Source organism: Lithobates pipiens, unplaced genomic scaffold (assembly GCF_037356315.1).
Source record: "Lithobates pipiens isolate NorthernLeopardFrog02 unplaced genomic scaffold, aLitPip1_a1.2 Scaffold_25, whole genome shotgun sequence".
In the NCBI taxonomy this organism is placed as follows: Eukaryota; Metazoa; Chordata; class Amphibia; order Anura; family Ranidae; genus Lithobates; species Lithobates pipiens.
The window spans coordinates 30056672-30075175 of NW_027507787.1; the positions used below are offsets into that span (position 1 = coordinate 30056672).

Here is an 18504-nt window from a genome sequence, read left to right on the forward strand (position 1 = left end):
CTTTGTAAGTTATTGTATAGTATTTGGAATTTAATTTGTTGGGTGAGTGGCAGCCAGTGGAGGGATTGGCAGAGAGGGGTAGCAGATGCTGAGCAGTTTGTAAGGTGCATGAGTCTGGCAGCAGCATTCATGATGGACTGAAGGGTGGATAGCCTATTTAAAGGTAAGCCAATAAGGAGGGTTATGGTCCCCTTTAAGGGGCAATAAAGGGTTAACTTACCTGCAGGAAGCATTTCTATGCAGGTGACTCCACACAGCACATGTGAAGTAGTAGGCGTCTGTGACAAGTCCCTGTGAGAAGCTGTAGTATTTCTGGAAATAAGCAGACTCTATGTTCTATTATTGAGCAGAATAAACGGTCAATTTGTTTGCTGCTGAAAGCATTGTTGTGTTGCCTTTTTGCAAAATAAAGACTTTTAGTTGTGTGGATATATGCCGTTCATGTAAACCAATCAAGCTTATTGGGTATTTTTTGTTTTTTTTTGTTTTTTTACTACAAAAGAAGCTAAATACATATTGGATTACATTTATGAAGAATTTAGACTTAAAAAAATAAAAAAAATATTGGATGTGGTTTATTGCAGAAAGTAAAAAATATTGTTTTGTTTTTCCAAAATTGTCAGTCTTTTTTTGTTTATTGCTAAAAAAAAAAAAAAAAAAACGCAGTGGTGATCAAATACCACCAAAGGAAAGCTCTATTTGTGGGGAAAAAAATGACAAATTTTATTTGGGTACTGTATCGCACGACTACGCAATTGTCAGTTGGCTCCCCTGCGTGAATCGCCGTAGCTGTATGGGGACCGCTTTAAGTGCTATAGTGGCTGCAATGTCCGCTGGCGACCTGCGACTGCTCCTCAGAGAGCCAGAATGGGAATCTGTCATCTGTAATGGAAGTAGAGAGAGATCTGCTGTTCCTAGTCTCTCTACTCCCTGTCAGTTCCCTCCCCCCACAGTTAGAAACACCTCCGTAGGACACAGTTAACCCCTTGATCGCCCCCTAGTGTTAACCCCTTAACTGCAAGTGACATTTATACAGTAATCAGTGGCTATTTTTAGCTCTGATCACTGTATAAATATAAATGGTCCCAAAAGGGTGTCAAAAGTGTCCGATTTGTCTGCCACAATGTCGCAGTCCCGCTAAAAATTGCTGATCACCACCATTACTAGTAAAAAAAATAATAATAAAAATACCATAAATCTATACCCTATTTTGTATTATTATTATTATTATTCAGGATTTATATAGTGCCAACAGTTTGCGCAGCGCTTTACAATATGAGGGCAGACAGTACACTTACAATACAAATCAATACAGGAGGGATCAGAGGGCCCTGCTCGTTAGAGCTTTTTTGTAGACGCTATAGCTTTTGCGGAAACCAATCAATATATACATATTCATTTTTTTTTTACCAAAAATATGTAGAACACATATTGGCCTAAACTGATGAAGAAATTCTTTTATTTTTATTTTTTTGGATGTTTATTATAGTAAAAAGTAAAAAATATTGTTTTTTTTTTTTTCAAAATTGTCGCTATTTTTTTATTTATACCGCAAAAAATAAAAACCATAGAGGTAATCAAATACCGCCAAAAGAACGTCAACTTTGTTTGGCTACAGCATCGCACAGCCGTGCAATAGTCAGTTAAAGCGGCGCAGTGCTGTAACGCAAAAAAAAAAAAATGGCCTGGTCAGGAAGTGAGTAAATCCTTCTGGGGCTGACGTGGTTAAAAAACAAGCATGGTCATGAAGGGGGGTGCATCTTCTGCAGGTCAAGTGGTTAAAGAAGATAGATGTTACTTCAACTGGTGACTGTGCTCCCAAATAGCGGTACAGCGAAGAGAAATTATCCCCTGAATTTTTCCAGGAGTGTTGATCTCCTGGTCCTCTTCTGCACTCAGAATTTAGTATTGATGTTGGGGTTGGAAGGAAGGAACCACTAAGCACAGCGGGGAACCAGGAGATTGAAACTTCTGGAAGTGTTGGCTTCTGAAGAGACTTCAAGGTACGGCAGGATAGGTAACTAGTCACCAGTGCTGGAACAAGGCCATTTAGAGCCCAGGGCGAACATGCCAAACTGCGCCCCCCAACCCAACTCAACCCCAAAATTCCCCTCCAAACACAAATCCCCTCCCCTCCAATCTCCTCGTGGTGTCCCCCACCTCACATGATACCACAGTGTCCAGGGCAGCTGTCCCTCCTGCCCACCCCTTGTCCAGGCCCTGCTAATCACCATCTTCAGGTTGAGCTTTTACAAAGATTTTTAGTTGAATAACAAAGTAACTTTAATATGACAGCATTGAGCAAAATGCAGCTGCCAATATCAATGAATCAGAAACTAATTTTTAGTTTTCCTGTCTTCTCCAAAACAATGAAAGATAAGATCTGATTGAAAACTGTTGGTCAATGTTCATTGCATTTCTTCACATTGTCTAAGGCCTGGTAAACACTACTTTTTTTTCTTCACTCAACCCAACAGACAGCTCAGGTCGGAGCTGCTGTACTAACAATGCATTCTTAGTGTGTGGTTCTCCCCTGCTGTGCTATTGTGTTCTAAGGGGGGGTGGCCCCCGCCAGAACACTCTGGTCAGAGCGCTGATCAGGAGCCGATCGGCAGACCTTTTTCGGTCATGACCCTGTCACACCGGCTGCAGTACACTTGGGCCTAATTTCGTCTGGTTTCTATTGAACTGGCTGATGCCGTCTGACATTGGGCCCCTCGTGTGTACAAGGCTTAATGAAGTATACTCCAAGGTGTTGGTAAGACTCATAAAAACATAATGAGTAAAGTCTATTTACATTCACATGACATATATCAATGGACCTATTGAGAATATAGAATGTCTCTGGCTGTGCATACAAGGATTAGCATATAGAAGTGCAGAGGAGTGTATGTTACATTCCTGTAACACTAAAAGCACATTAGGCAGAATTCCTACTGTGTATGGAAAGCAGGACACACACATAGCTAATTCTGTATTCCTGCATTCAGCTGGCACTCGCTATGTCACACAGAGATGACAAGGAGATGTAAGTGCTGTGATCACGGGTGAAATCTTACAAAATGCTGTGACATTCACAAATGTGAAGAGATCAGGTAGCTGTCAGTCTCACGCGCCTAACTATGTCAGGTCAAATGCATTATTCAAAAGGAGTTAACCATTTAACAAATGACACTGCCATTCACTGTAGGTTATGCTGGACTTTCATCAAGTAAAAATGGCCGCAGCTACAAAAATAGTCAAAGTTAATGTAATTGAAGAATTAATCTTGAGTGGCACAAGTTAAAGTAAATGTGTAATGTATAATCTGTACATCCATAAACATCACAGCCTATTGCTTCTAGCACTATGCAATCATCCATTTACATCCCAGCACACTGCACTCACAAACACATATGGATAGGCTTAGCTCATGGAGCGTGCTTTTTGTGGAAAGTTTAAAGGCTGTTTTGCATGCATAAGTACACTGCTTTGAAATGCCACCGAAAGATGTCACATTACCTTGCCCATATTGATCAGTCATATTTCAAATGATATTTTCAAGGATAAAAAAAAACAGAAAAAAAAAACCTCTATAGAAAAAAAAATACCCATTAAAATGAGAATGTTAAGTTCCAATCTCTTAAAACCTTCAACAAGTTGAGCTGTGCAAACGCTATTGTTTTCTACAGTGGTTTTAAAGGATCGCTAAACCTTTGCAGCTTGCTAGTTCTTAAATATGGTACTCTTCGGTAGGCTTCCTTTAACCACTCACAGCTACAGGTCGGCCACACTGCGCAGGATCACATATATATGTGATCCTGCACTTCCAGGTATCGGATTCTATATAGCGGATCTGATCAGTGGGTTCCACGAACCAGATGTCCACTGGCACCCACTGATCATGTAATGACACTGTATTGCATGTAATGACACTGTACAGCATGTGATGGCACTGTACAACATGAAATGATACTGTACAGCATTTGATGACTCTGTACGGCATGTGATGGCCTTGTACCACATGTGATGGTACTGTACAACATGTAATGATACTGTACAACATGTAATGACACTGTACAACATGTAATGTCACTGTACGGCATGTGATGACACTGTACGGCATGCAGAGGCGGCTCTAGGCTTTGTGGGGCCTTAGGCAAATCTTAGGCATGAGGCCCCACTCACACCCATAATGGGAAAAATAATTAAAGTGATAAAAAATAACTGTATAAGGAGGGTAATTGGACACAGTACAGGGGGGAGCAGGACACAGCACAGGGGAAGGGTAAGCGGGCACAGTACAGGGGGCAGGAGGGTACAGCACGGGGGGAGGGTAAGTGGGCACATTACAGGGGGTAGGAGGGAACAGCACAGGGGAGCAGAAAGGCACAGCACAGGGTGGAGGGTAAGTGGGCACAGTACAGGGGGTAGGAGGGTACAGCACAGGGGGAGGGTAAGTGGACACAGTACAGGGGGCAGGAGGGTACAGTACAGGAGGAGCAGAAAGGAACAGCACAGGGGGAGGGTAAGTGGGCACAGTACAGGGGGCAGGAGGGCACAGCACAGGTGAGGGTAAGGGGGCACAGTACAGGGGGCAGGAGTGCACAGCACAGGGAGGGAATGCAAGTGGGCACAGTACAGGGGGCAGGAGAGTATAGAAAAGGAGGGAGCAGGAGGGCACAGCACAGGGGGAGGGAAAGTGGGCACAGTACAGCGGAAGGTAAGTGGGCATAGTACAGGGGGCAGGAGGGTACAGTAAAGGGGGAGCAGGAAGGCACAGAACGGGGGGAGTAAGTGGGAACAGTACAGGGGGCAGGAGGGTACAGTACAGGGCAAGCAGGAAGGAACAGCACAGGAGGGAGGGTAAGTGGGTATAGTACAGGGGGTAGGAGGGCACAGCACAAGGGGAGGGTAAGTGGGCACAGTACAGGGGCAGGATGGGACAGTTCAGGGGGAGCAGGAAGGCACAGCACAGAGGGGAGGGTAAGTGGGCACAGTACAGGGGGCAGGAGGGAACAGTACAAGGGGGGAGGGTACGTGGGCACAGTACAGGGGACAGGAGGGCACATTACAGGCGGCAGGATGGCATAGCACAGGGAGGGCAAGTGGGCACAGTACAGGGGGCAGGAGGGTATAGTAAAGGAGGGCACAGCACAGGGGGAGAGTAAGTGGGCACAGTACAGTGGAAGGTAAGTGGACATAGTACAGGGGGCAGGAGGGTAAAGTACAGGGGGAGCAGGAAGGCACAGAACAGGGGAGGTAAGTGGGAACAGTACAGGGGGCAGGAGGGTAAAGTACAGGGGGAGCAGGAAGGAACAGCACAGGAGGGAGGGTAAGTGGGTATAGTACAGGGGGTAGGAGGGCACAGCACAAGGGGAGGGTAAGTGGGCACAGTACAGGGGCAGGATGGGACAGTACAGGGGGAGCAGGAAGGCACAGCACAGAGGGGAGGGTAAGTGGGCACAGTACAGGGGGCAGGAGGGCACAGCATAGGGGGAGGGTAAGTGGGTACAGTACAGGGGTAGAAGGGTACAGTACAGGGGGAGGGTAAGTGGACAATACAGGGGGCAGGAGGGTACAGTACCAGGGGAGCAGGAGGGCACAGAAGAGGGGAAGGATAAGTGGGCACAGTACAGAGGGCAGGAGGGCACAGCACAGGGGGAGGGTAAGTGGGCACAGTACAGGGGGAAGGAGGGCACAGGGGGATGGTAAGTGGGCACAGTACAGGGGGGAGGAGGGCACAGCACAGGAGGAGGGTAAGTGGGCACAGTACAGGGGGCAGGAGGGTACAGTACAGGGTGAGGGTGAGTGGGCACAGCACAGGAGGGAAGGTAAGTGGTCACAGTACAGGGGGGAGGAGGGCACAGCACAGGGGGAGGGTAAGTGGGCACATGACCGGGGCAGGAGGGTACAGTACAGGGGAGGGTAAGTGGGCACAGGACAAGAGAGTAAGGTAAAGGAGAGAGCTGGAGGGCACAGCACAGAGGGAGGATAAGTGGTTAAGGTACAGGGGGAGTGGAAGGAAAGAAAGATACCCATTACATCAGAGTGCCCCCCCTAGAGACCCCCCTTAGAGACCCCCCTTGCCCTCTTTAAGGTCCACATCATTTATATTGCCTTACCGGCAGGAATAAGGTACCGTGAGAGCCGAACTGTACGACATATAATGGGACTGAACGGCATGTGATGACACTGTACAGCATGTGATGGCACTGTACAGCATGTAATGACACTATACGGCATGTGATGGCACTGTACGGCATGTGATGGCACTGTACAACATGTAAATGACACTGTACAGCATGTGATGGCACTGCACAGCATGTGATGACACTGTACGGCATGTGATGACTCTGTACGGCATGTGATGGCACTGTACGGCATGTGATGGCTCTGTACAACATGTAATGACACTGTACAGCATGTGATGGCACTGCACAGCATGTGATGACACTGTACGGCATATAATGACACTGTACGGCATGTGATGACTCTGTACGGCATGTGGTGGCACTGTACGGCATGTAATGACACTGTACGGCATGTGATGGCACTGTACGGCATGTGATGGCTCTGTACAACATGTAATGACACTGTACAGCATGTGATGGCACTGCACAGCATGTGATGACACTGTACGGCATATAATGACACTGTACGGCATGTGATGACTCTGTACGGCATGTGGTGGCACTGTACGGCATGTAATGACACTGTACGGCATGTGATGGCACTGTACGGCATGTGATGGCTCTGTACAACATGTAATGACACTGAAGACATGTGATGGCACTGCGCGGCATGTGATGACACTGTACGGCATGTAATGACACTGTACGGCATGTGATGGCACTGCACGGCATGTGATGGCAATGTACAACATGTAATGACACTGTACGGCATGTGATGACACTGTACGGCATGTGATGGTTCTGTAAAACATATAATGACACTGTACGGCATGTGATGACACTGTACGGCATGTGATGGTTCTGTAAAACATGTAATGACACTGTACGGCATGTGATGAATCTGTACGGAATGTGATGGCGCTGTACAGCATGTGATGGCACTGTACAGCATGTAATGACACTATACGGCATGTGATGGCACTGTACGGTATGTGATGGCACTTTACAACATGTAATGACACTGTACGGCATGTGATGACTATGTACGGCATGTGATGACACTGTACAGCATGTAATGACACTGTACGGCATGTGATGACTCTGTACGGCATGTGATGGCACTGTACGGCATGTGATGACACTGTACGGCATGTGATGGCTCTGTACAACATGTAATGACACTGTAAGGCATGTGATGGCACTGCACGGCATGTGATGACACTGTACGGCATGTAATGACACTGTACGGCATATGATGACTCTGTACGGCATGTGATGGCACTGTACGGCGTGTAATGACACTGTACGGCATGTGATGGCACTGTACAGCATGTGATGGCTCTGTACAACATGTAATGACACTGTAGGCATGTGATGGCACTGCACGGCATGTAATGACACTGTACGGCATGTGATGACTCTGTACGGCATGTGATGACTATGTACGGCATGTGATGACACTGTACGGCATGTAATGACACTGTACGGCATGTGATGACTCTGTACGGCATGTGATGGCACTGTACAGCATGTGATGACACTGTACGGCATGTGATGGCTCTTTACAACATGTAATGACACTGTACGGCATGTGATGGCACTGCACGGCATTTGTGATGACACTGTACGGCATGTAATGACACTGTACGGCATGTGATGGCTCTGTACAACATGTAATGACACTGTAGGCATGTGATGGCACTGCACGGCATGTGATGACACTGTACGGCATGTAATGACACTGTACGGCATGTGATGACTCTGTACGGCATGTGATGGCACTGCACGGCATGTGATGACACTGTACGGCATGTAATGACACTGTACGGCATGTGATGACTCTGTACGGCATGTGATGGCACTGTACGGCATGTAAGGACACTGTACGGCGTGTGATGACACTGTACGGCATGTGATGGCACTGTACGCCATGTGATGGCTCTGTACAACATGTAATGACACTGTATGGCATGTGATGGCACTACGGCATGTGATGACTCTGTACGGCATGTGATGGCACTGTACGGCATGTAATGACACTGTACGGCATGTGATAACACTCTACAGCATGTGGTCCTGTAATACTCTATTTTCAATGAAGGAAACATTCTTGCTATAGGAGTACTAAGTAATACTGTCCATGTCTGAGGAGCTCTGGTCTTCAGTATGAAAATACAAGTAGATGTGAATGGAAGGTTTCATTGTCTCATATAAAAACCCAGATAGTCAATAAAAGAATTCATTCACAATGTTAGCTCTGATTTTATTTAATTTTACTATACCAGTTGGACAGAATGCCTTTGTGCTGTCACATCCATTTTCTACTTTAAAAATATATTGTTATCACTGTGGTAGATAGTAATATATAGAGGAGATTTCCATACACAGCACTGTCAGTGACTTCTTCTACCTTAGTCACCGACTGAAGTGCTAATATCTCTGCCATCTCTTCTGACCACTAGGCATATTAGGCAGTCGCCTAAGGCCTCGCACCGACAGGGGCCTCACGGCTGCCTAGTTTGCCTAATTAAAGAGCTGTGTTGATGGCGGATCCCCCCGCCATCAGCACAGTGCTTACTCCACTTACCGCTACATGGAGAGATAGCGGGTTGTTTACCGATTGATCGGAACTCACTGATAGCTCCGGATCACAGCCAGGGACAGCTGCTCAGAGCCAGCGCTGACACTTCCATCCTCCCTTCACAAGCAGGAGAGGAGAGAGAGCTGCTAATGCTGCTGCTCCTCCTCCTTCCGCCCACTTCTCCTGTCTGCCCCGCTGACCCATCAGGGGATGAAGCCAGTGTCAGAGCAAGTCCCGAACTTCCGGCACTGCGCTCCACTCAAGGAGGATTCTTAGCTGTGCCAGTCTGTTCCTCTGCTTGGTGCCTCTCTCCCCGCCCGCCTTGGTAAACTTTTTTGGATCTGCTGCTCAGCCGCTGTAAACACAGCAGAATTCTGTAGAACCGCTCCACCCATCTCAGCTCCGCCCCCCCAACTTCGGCTCTCACGGTACCTTATTCCTGCCGGTAAGGCAATATAAATGATGTGGATCTTAAAGAGGGCAAGGGGGGGTCTCTAAGGGGGGTCTCTGGGGGGGCACTCTGATGTAATGGGTATCTTTCTTTCCTTCCACTCCCCCTGCACCTTAACCACTTACCCTCCCTCTGTGCTGTGCCCTCCAGCTCTCTCCTTTACCTTACTCTCTTGTCCTGTGCCCACTTACCCTCCCCCTGTACTGTACCCTCCTGCCCCGGTCATGTGCCCACTTACCCTCCACCTGTGCTGTGCCCTCCTCCCCCCTGTACTGTGACCACTTATTTTCCCTCCTGTGCTGTGCCCACTTACCCTCCCCCTGTACTGTACCCTCCTGGCCCCTGTACTGTGCCCACTTACCCTCCTCCTGTGCTGTGCCCTCCCCCCCCCCTGTAATGTGCCCACTTGCCCCCCCCCTGTGCTGTGCCCTCCTGCCCCCTGTACTGTGCCCACTTATCCTCCCCCTCTTCTGTGCCCTCCTGCTCCCCTGGTACTGTACCCTCCTGCCCCCTGTATTGCCCACTTACCCTCCCCCTGTACTGTACCCTCCTACCCCCTGTACTGTACCCACTTAACCTCCCCCTATGCTGTGCCCTCCTGCCCCCTGTACTGCGCCCACTTCCCCTCCCCTCTGTGCTGTGCCTTCCTGCTCCCCCTGTACTGTCCCATCCTGCCCCTGTACTGTGCCCACTTACCCTCCCCTTGTGCTGTGCCCTCCTACCGACCTGTACTATACCCACTTACCCTCCCTCCTGTGCTGTGCCTTCCTGCTCCCCCTGTTCTGTACCCTCCTGCCCCCTGTACTGTTTCCACTTACCTCCCCTGTTCTGTGCCTTCCTGCTCCCCCTGTACTATACCCTCCTGCCCCCTGTACTATGTCCACTTACCTTCCACTGTACTGTGCCCACTTACTCTCCCCCTGTGCTGTGCCCTCCTTTACTATATCCTCCTGCCCCCTGTACTGTGCCCACTTGCCCTCCCTGTGCTGTGCCATCCTGCCGCCTGTAATGTGCCCTCCTGTTCCTTGTACTGTGCCCACTTACCCTCCCCCCTGTGCCGTGCCCTCCTGCTCCCCCTGTACTGTTCCCTCTTGCCCCCCGTACTCTGTCCACTTACTCCCCCCGTTCTGTGCTTTCCTGCTCCCCCTTTACTGTACCCTCCTGCCCCCTGTACTATGCCCACTTACCTTCCACTGTACTGTGCCCACTTGCCCTCCCCCTGTGCTGTGCCCTCCTGCTCCCTCCTTTACTATACTCTCCTGCCCCCTGTACTGTGCCCACTTACCCTCCCCCTGTGCTGTTCCTTTCTGCTCCCCCTGTACTGTATCCTCCTGCCCCCTGTACTGTGCCCACTTACCCCCCCCCCTGTGCTGTACCCTCCTACCCCCTGTACTGTGCCCACTTACCCTCCACCCTGTGCTGTGCCTTTCTGCTCCCCCTGTACTGTACCCTCCTGCCCCCTGTACTGTGCCCACTTACCCTCCCCCTGTGCTGTACCCTCCTACCCCCTGTAATGTGCCCACTTACCCTCCCCCGTGCTGTACCCTCCTGCCCCCTGTACTGTGCCTGCTTACCCTTCCCCTGTGCTGTGTCCTGCTCCCCCCTGTACTGTGTCCAATTACCCTCCTTATACAGTTATTTTTTATCACTTTAATTATTTTTCCCATTATGAGTGTGAGTGGGGCCTCATGCCTAAGTTTTGCCTAAGGCCCCACAAAGCCTAGAGCCGCCTCTGCTGGAACAGACTGCAGAGAAGGAAGGAGAAGGGAGTGGGGAGCAGCTTCGCTCTGTGAAGTCTCGGGAGCAAGCAGAGAACAAAGATGACAGGAAAGGGGGTGGATCCAGACTCCCATTGTCAGTATGACGCTTAATGAAAGTCTTTAGACCCTCCCACAGGTATTTAGCTCAATTTTAACAGAATGGGGGCACTTCTGAGAAGGCTGGAAAGATTTTTTTTAGATATCAGCAGCTCACATAGAATAAATATAAGCAAAAAAAAAGGAAACCCATTCTTCTCTTTTAGGTTCTGATTTGTCTCAGGGAACCCCTGCTATATTATTACATTTCTAGTTCATGGCACGTTTGCATGGCCAGTAAGTTCTAAATATAATAATACAGACAAGACTATAGAATGTAGTGTATCTAGCATATTTGACATCCAAAACAGATCATTTTTTTCACTCCCCTGCTCTATAAAAAAATAAAATAATAATAATACTGACCACAACAGAAACAACAATGGTGAAAATTGTAGTTCCCCTTACAATGGTGACCAGTGGAAAAGTGCCTTCCTATTGTGTAGTGGTCCCATACATTGGGGATTGATGGAAGGAGGACACTCTTAAGCCCCATACACGCTATCAGTTTTTCTGCTGAGTTTTTCCTTCAGGTTTACCAAAACCATGTATTGCAAGGGCCTGCCTGATTGCATACAAATTGAAACTCCTAAGGTTTGACCTCATATTATAGGGTTTTGGTAAATCTGAGGGAAAAACTCAGCAGAAAAACTGATAGTGTGTATGGGGCTTTACATGGTTGACCAGTGAAAAGACTGAACCTCTTACACACAGCTAAAAAGATCATTAATATCAGTGGTTACTGGGAATTAGAAACTCTTCATTGCCCAACAACTTTTTGAGGAACCCTGGTTGAAGATGTCTAGTTGAGGAACCCTGGTTGAAGAAGTCTAGTTGAGGAACCCTGGTTGAAGAAGTCTAGTTGAGGAACCCTGGTTGAAGAACCCTGGTTGAGGAACCCTGCTCTAAAGCTTTACATGTCTATTTAGGATTTTTATTATTAACTCCTTCAGAACTTATCTTCTTGTAATTAGTGGTCTTTTAATTTCCATAACAAGAACTTGAGAAAGACAAGAAATTGAAGCAATAGAAAACCATGTATTTTTTTTTTCTTTTGGATCCAATCAGATTGCAGCTTTTATTCTTAACATGACTTTTATCAGAGGCAGCTATCTTGTTAAAGTAGTCAATATTCATTCTCTCCAAGAGCGGTCAATGATAGCGGTCTCCAATTCATAAATATTTTATGCACAGGTACACAAAAACAATCTGTAAATCCTATCTTCTGAAATCCAGAGAAATGGAGTTGTACCTATAATGTAAAAGGAATGTATGTTATGCTCTACAGTGTGAAACAGGGTGCATTATCGAACGTATTCTTACAGGGTATGGTCAGGCCTCTCTGCGAGCTTCAAAGCCTCATGCATCCCTGCAGCTGACAGCTTCCTGTTGATATTTCTGTACCTGCATTGTAACAGATTGCGATATGTTGTCCTCAGGTCTCTGTTAAAAAAGGCATAAATGAAAGGGTTTATCAGAGAGTTTGCATATCCCAGCCATAAAAATGTTCTTTCCATCCACAATGGAATACAGCTGCATTCTGTCCCACAGATAAAAGGTCTGGCTGTGGATAATATAAAAAAAGGTAGCCAGCATACAGTGAAAGCCCCAACGATAATCCCAAGAGTGGTAGCAGCTTTTTGTTCCCTTTTAAAAATAGAAATGTTTTTTCTATCATTTCTCAAAAGTCTTGATAGATTGCCACATTCTTCAGATTCTTTATACATTTTCACAACACCGTTCGCAGTGATCATCCCCTCGCTTTCCTCTGATCGCGGAAACCCCGCAAACTTATGTTTAGCAGCGCTCCTTTTCGCGGCTTTGAATATTCTATAATACATAAATAGCATCACCGACATGGGAATGTAAAAGGCAACAGCTGTGGAATAAATAGTGTAGCCAAAATCTTGACTAATTAAACAGACTTTGTCATCGTTGACATTCTGCGCCCAACCAAACAGAGGAGGCAATGTGATCGATGCAGATAGGAGCCAAACACACAGGATCATTTTGGCCATGCATTTCCCATTCTGTCTTACGGGATAGGTCAGAGGTCGAGTAATTCCCAGATATCTGAAAGCAAACAGAAAATGTAATTTAAGTAGAAATCTAATGGGTCTTATATATAAACATGTCCAAAGAAAACAGTCAGCTGCCCATAGCAACCAATTCAACATTTTATTTTTAGGGTTAAAGTCCCTTTTTAGTTTTGAATCCTTCAATTTATTTGTTTGAGATGTGCTAGGAACAATCAGAAAATCTGATTTATTTTAATAAACATTAAACTGTTAGTCTTTAGTAAACAAAACCTATGAATTTCATTATAGGTACAGTGCATCCGGAAAATTTTTCACAGTTTCACTTTTTCCAATCTTTTTTATTTTTCCACAGCCTTCTTTCACAATGGATTAAATTTATTATTTTCCTCAAAATTCTACAAACAATACCCCATAATAACAAGGTAGAAAGAAGTTTGTTTGAAATCTTTGTACATAAGTAATCACAGCCTTTGCTCAATAGTTTGTTGAAGCACCTTTGGCACCAATTACAGCCTCAAGTCTTTTTGATTATGGTACTACAAGCTTGGCACACCTATTTTTGGGCAGTTTCTCCCATTCTTCTTTGCAGAACCTCTCAAGCTCCATCAGGTTGGATGGGAGGCATCAGTGCACAGACAGGTTCAAGTCCGGGCTCTGGCTGGCCATTCAAAGACATTCATAGAGTTGTCCCGTAGCCACTCCTTTGTTTTTTTGGCTGTGTGCTTAGGGTCGTCTGCTGGACGATGAAGCTTTGCCCCAGTCTGAGGTTCAGAGCTTTTCATCAAGGATGTCTCTGTACATTGCTGCATTCATCTTTCCCTCGATCCTCACTAGTCTCCCAGTTCCTGTCACTGAAAAACATCCCCACAGCATGATGCTGTCGCCATCATGCTACACTGAAGTGATGGTATTGGCCAGGTGATGAGCGGTGCCTGGATTCCTCCAGACATGGCACTTGCTATTCGGGCCAAAGAGTTCAATCTTTGTTTCATCAGACCAGAGAATTTTGTTTCTCATGGTCTGAGAGTTCTTCAGGTGCCTTTTGGCAAACTCCAGGCGGGCTGTCATGTGCCTTTTACTGAGGAGTGGCTTCTGTCTGGCCACTCTACCATACAGGCCTGATTGGTAGAGTTCTGCACAGATGGTTTTCTTCTGGAAAGTTTTCCTATCTCCACAGAGAAACGCTGGAGCTCTGTCAAAGTGACCATCGGATTTTTGGTCACCTCCCTGACTAAGGACCTTCTCCTCTGAATGCTTAAGTTCGGCTCGCTATAGGAAGAGTCCTGGTGGTTCCAAACTTCTTCCATTTATGGATGATGGCGGCTACTGTGCTCATTAGGACCTTCAATACTATAGAAATCTTTCTGTTCCCTTCCCCAGATCTGTGCCTCGATGCAATCCTGTCTCTGAGGTCTACAGGCAATTTCTTGGACTTCATGGCTTGCTTTGTGCTCTGATATACACTGTTAGGCTCCTTTCACACTTGTACGATCTAAAAGTCGCACGTCTTGAAGCATAGTTTGTGTAATCTTGAGGTCTATGGAACTCAAGCTGCATCAAAGTCAGACTAAAGTAGTGTAGGGACTACTTTGAAGTCCCACAGATATGAACGGTACTCATTGGAAATCATGGGGTAGGACTTGTCATGCGACTTTGCAGTCCCAAGCCAGAGGACAAGTCGCACAAGCGTGAAAGGGGCAATAACTGTGGGACCTTATATAGACAGGTGTGTGCCTTTCCAAATCATGTCCAATTAACTGAATTTACCACAGGTGGACTCCAATCAAGTTGCAAGAAATATCTCAAGGACGATCAGTGGAAACAGGATGCACTTGAGTTCAATTTTGAGTGTCCTGGCAAAGGCTGTGAATGCTAATGCACATGTGATGTTTTTCGTTTTTTATTTTTAGATTTCAAACAAATGTCTTTTGTTTTCATTATAGGATATTGTTTGTAGAACTTTTAAGAAAATAATTACATTAATCCTATTTGGAATAAGGCTGTAACATAACAAAAATGTGGAAAAAGTGAAGCGATGTGAGTACTTTCCGGATGCCTTGTATATGACCAAGTAGTGAGTGTAATATTACTTTTTGCTTCTGTTAAATAGAGTGTATAGTATTTGCAACAATTTTTAGATATACACATGAAAGTGATCAATGTGATTATATAATTAGTTGTATCAGTCTGTGTTATTCATTTTGTTGCTGTGTATACTGTACAGGGATGTGCGGTGAGGTCAGTGGCTGGTGAGGCACTGGCTAATATCAGAGCCACATACACACAGGTTACATATTCACAAGTTACGTATCCCATTCTCATTAGCTACCAACAGTCCTGATTTTATTAAAAGAAGTCCTTAAATTGGTTAAATTAGTAAACCATGAGAACTAATGAAAGCACCATATATAAGCTATATAATAAAAGAATGGAACCTGAACCATTCTCTGATTATATAGATTACATATAACATCTTCATTAGTTCTCATAGTTTAATAATTTAACCAGCATAAGGACTTGTATTAGCAAGAGCAATAATTCTAGCACTAGACCTCTGTAACTCTAAACAGGTAACTTGTAAACACTTTTTATAAAGCGTTTTGACCAGTGGTGGGGTAGTACTTTGACTACCTATCCCCAAAATATGGTCACTGAGCTACGACCCTCGAAGCTCAATAGGGTTTTTTTTTTATGTTCATGGCAGGGGAGGCTCTGCCTCACTTGTCTCCCTTGACTGCACTACCCTGATACTGTATATGGGGCAGCCATATTTGTTCATTACATAAGCAGACTTTGCTTCCTGCTATGATTTATACTTCTATATTGTATTATATTATATATAAGCATATGATTTATACTTCTTATATTGCAAGATTATAGTTCAGCCAACTCTCTAAAACCAATGTACTTGTAGGTAATTAATACCTCATGTAAAAAGTTAATGCAGATACTAACCTATTCTGACTCTAGTGGGTAATCTATAAATCTCTACATTTTAGCATTTATCAAAATACAGTAACAATATTATGGTAAGAGAAAGTATTTAAAAAGTGAAAGTCACAAATTACCTTAGAGCAGGGATATGCAATTAGCGGACCTCCAGCTGTTGCATAACTACTAGTCCCATCATGCCTCTACCTCTGGGTGTCATGGGTGTGGCTGTTAGAGTCTTGCTATGCATCATGGGACTTGTAGTTCTGCTGGAGGTCCGCTAATTGCATATCCCTGCTTTAGAGCATACATGCAGCCCAACATTTTTTATAGGGTAGAACAAGGGTCAGAAACCTTTTCCACATTAACTGTAATATTTACGGGCATTCGATAACCAGCGCACCAGGGAACAATAGCACACCATAGTCATAGTGGGGTTGATTTAGACCCCTTTCCCACCGAGGGCATTTTGCAGGTGCTGTAGAATTAAAAATAGTGCCTGCAATCCTCCAGTGTGAAAACCTGAGGACTTTCACACCTGAGCGGTGCGCTGGCAGGAGTTTTCCTCTTTGCCTCTTTGGAGCGGTGAAGGAGCGGTGTGTTTACCGCTCCTCCACCACTGCTCCCCATTGAAATCAATGGGGCACCGCTGCAATACCACCAGCTATTGCGGCGTATTGCAGGTGGTTTTAACCCTTTCTCGGACGCTAGCGGGGGTAAAAGCGCCCGCTACTGGCCGAAATGCGCTGTAAATCCAACGGTAAAATGCCGCTAAAAATAGCGGCGTTTTACCGCCAATGCTATGGGTGCGGCAGTGTGAAAGGGGTCTAACTAAAAAAAGTGCAAAATCTGGTACAGCTGTGCATGGTAGCCAGTCAGCTTCTAAATTCAGCTTGTTACATTAAGCTTTGACAATAAAAAAACCTGGAAGCAGATTGGTTTTCTGAGTAGTGCTGCACCGGATTTTGCACTCTCCAGTTTTAGTAAATCAACCCCAGTGTGTGTTTTCAATTTTTGCACTCATAGTTGTACTTCTAATGATAAGTTAAACATATTAGTTATTATTATATTAAAGAAGAATAAAATGAAATGTTTTCTTTTGTGTGTCACCATATACTTAGCTCTCATAGAGATGGCAGACTCCCCAGAACAAAATTTATCTTAGCAGACCTAAGACAGGGAGGGCAAATACGTAGAGACAAAGGTAATGTATGTCTTTCAAAATAGATGGAAATATTTTAGTGACAGTCATCAACAAGATTTGTGGGAAGCTCTGTGCTACTCCTGGAAGTCCTGCAATCCTAACCAATGTAGACTAAGGATGCCAAATTGGCACTACTGGGTATAATACCTGATGGAGCATTACCAATAGAAATGCATATTATGTGGATAAGATCCCTATACTTAGCACGTAAATTTATTCTACAAAAATGGACATCTATTGATTCTCCAACCCATAAACAATGGCTCCGCTGACATCCGGCCCGCTCCGATACGAAAAAGTGTGACGGAGGAAAAACCTACTTTTCCATCCGTCATCGGATCGGGTGATGAAGGACTGTGAGGGGAGAGTGGCGCTTTATGATATGATATGGACTAATTTGTTATACCTGTTTATATGTTTTTGCAAAAAAAAAAAAAAAGTATTTGATAAAAAAAAAGACTATGCAGTAATCTGGACTTGTTCAATGTGCATCTCTCAGGAGAAAATGTTTCTTACCTGATCCTCTGCTTCCCTGGCAGATGCCACTCCTCCACACTTTGGCAGTGGACTGCCTCTTGGTGTCATAACAGCCAAAGTAAGGCTTTGGAACCTTGCTTTGACCGCTAGAGCATGGGGAGAAGAAGCTGCAGTGAGGAGCAGAAGATCAGGTAAGTAAAATTTTTATTTTTGTTCCTTAGACCAGGGGTCTAAGAGAACTTTATAAACAAAGAGCCAGTTTTCTGGACTGTGGCCATCGGGAGTACAAAATCTCCCAGAATCAGTGGGAGTAAACAATCTCCCATCTTTGGGAAGAACTGTGCTCCATAATTGGTGTCATTGAGCCTCATTATTGGTGTCATTGGGAGGAACTGTGCCCCATCATTGGTGTCATTGGGAGGAATTGTGCCCCATCATTGGTGTCATTGGAAGGAATTGTGCCCTCAATTGGTGTCAGTGAATAAAATAGCACTCCAAGGGCCGAATAAAAGCAAGGGCCGCATCCAGGCCCCCGAGCCACAATTTGGAGACCATTGCCTTAGACCAAAAATACTAAATTAAACCTTGCAGTGCAGGCACAGCCCTACTGCAAGGAATAATTTTTTGGATGCTTGGTATTGGGCTTTTAAACCACAGCCTTATCTTGGTAATAAATGAAAGCAGAACCCCACGCTCTCAATCAACATGAACTAGTTTTAATTCTTATGCTGCTAGCATTAGTAAATAGATTGTAAAGTATATCACGTTTGCTTTTTTTTAAGCATTTTTTTTTATTTCTTCAGTTACTTCCTGATTTCCAGGCTTAGGCAAATGATGTCATCCCAGGAGTCT

General features: G+C 45.4%; 1 protein-coding gene across 1 annotated transcript in view; it reads right to left on the reverse strand.

Moving 5' to 3' along the window:
• Nucleotides 1–18504, reverse strand: part of HTR7 (5-hydroxytryptamine receptor 7) — a 267375-nt gene that overhangs the window by 23393 nt on the left and 225478 nt on the right. The window contains exon 2 of the mRNA XM_077454202.1: nucleotides 12325–13074. Within this exon, the coding sequence (XP_077310328.1) occupies nucleotides 12325–13074 (750 nt within the window). The remainder of the gene's footprint in view (nucleotides 1–12324; nucleotides 13075–18504) is intronic.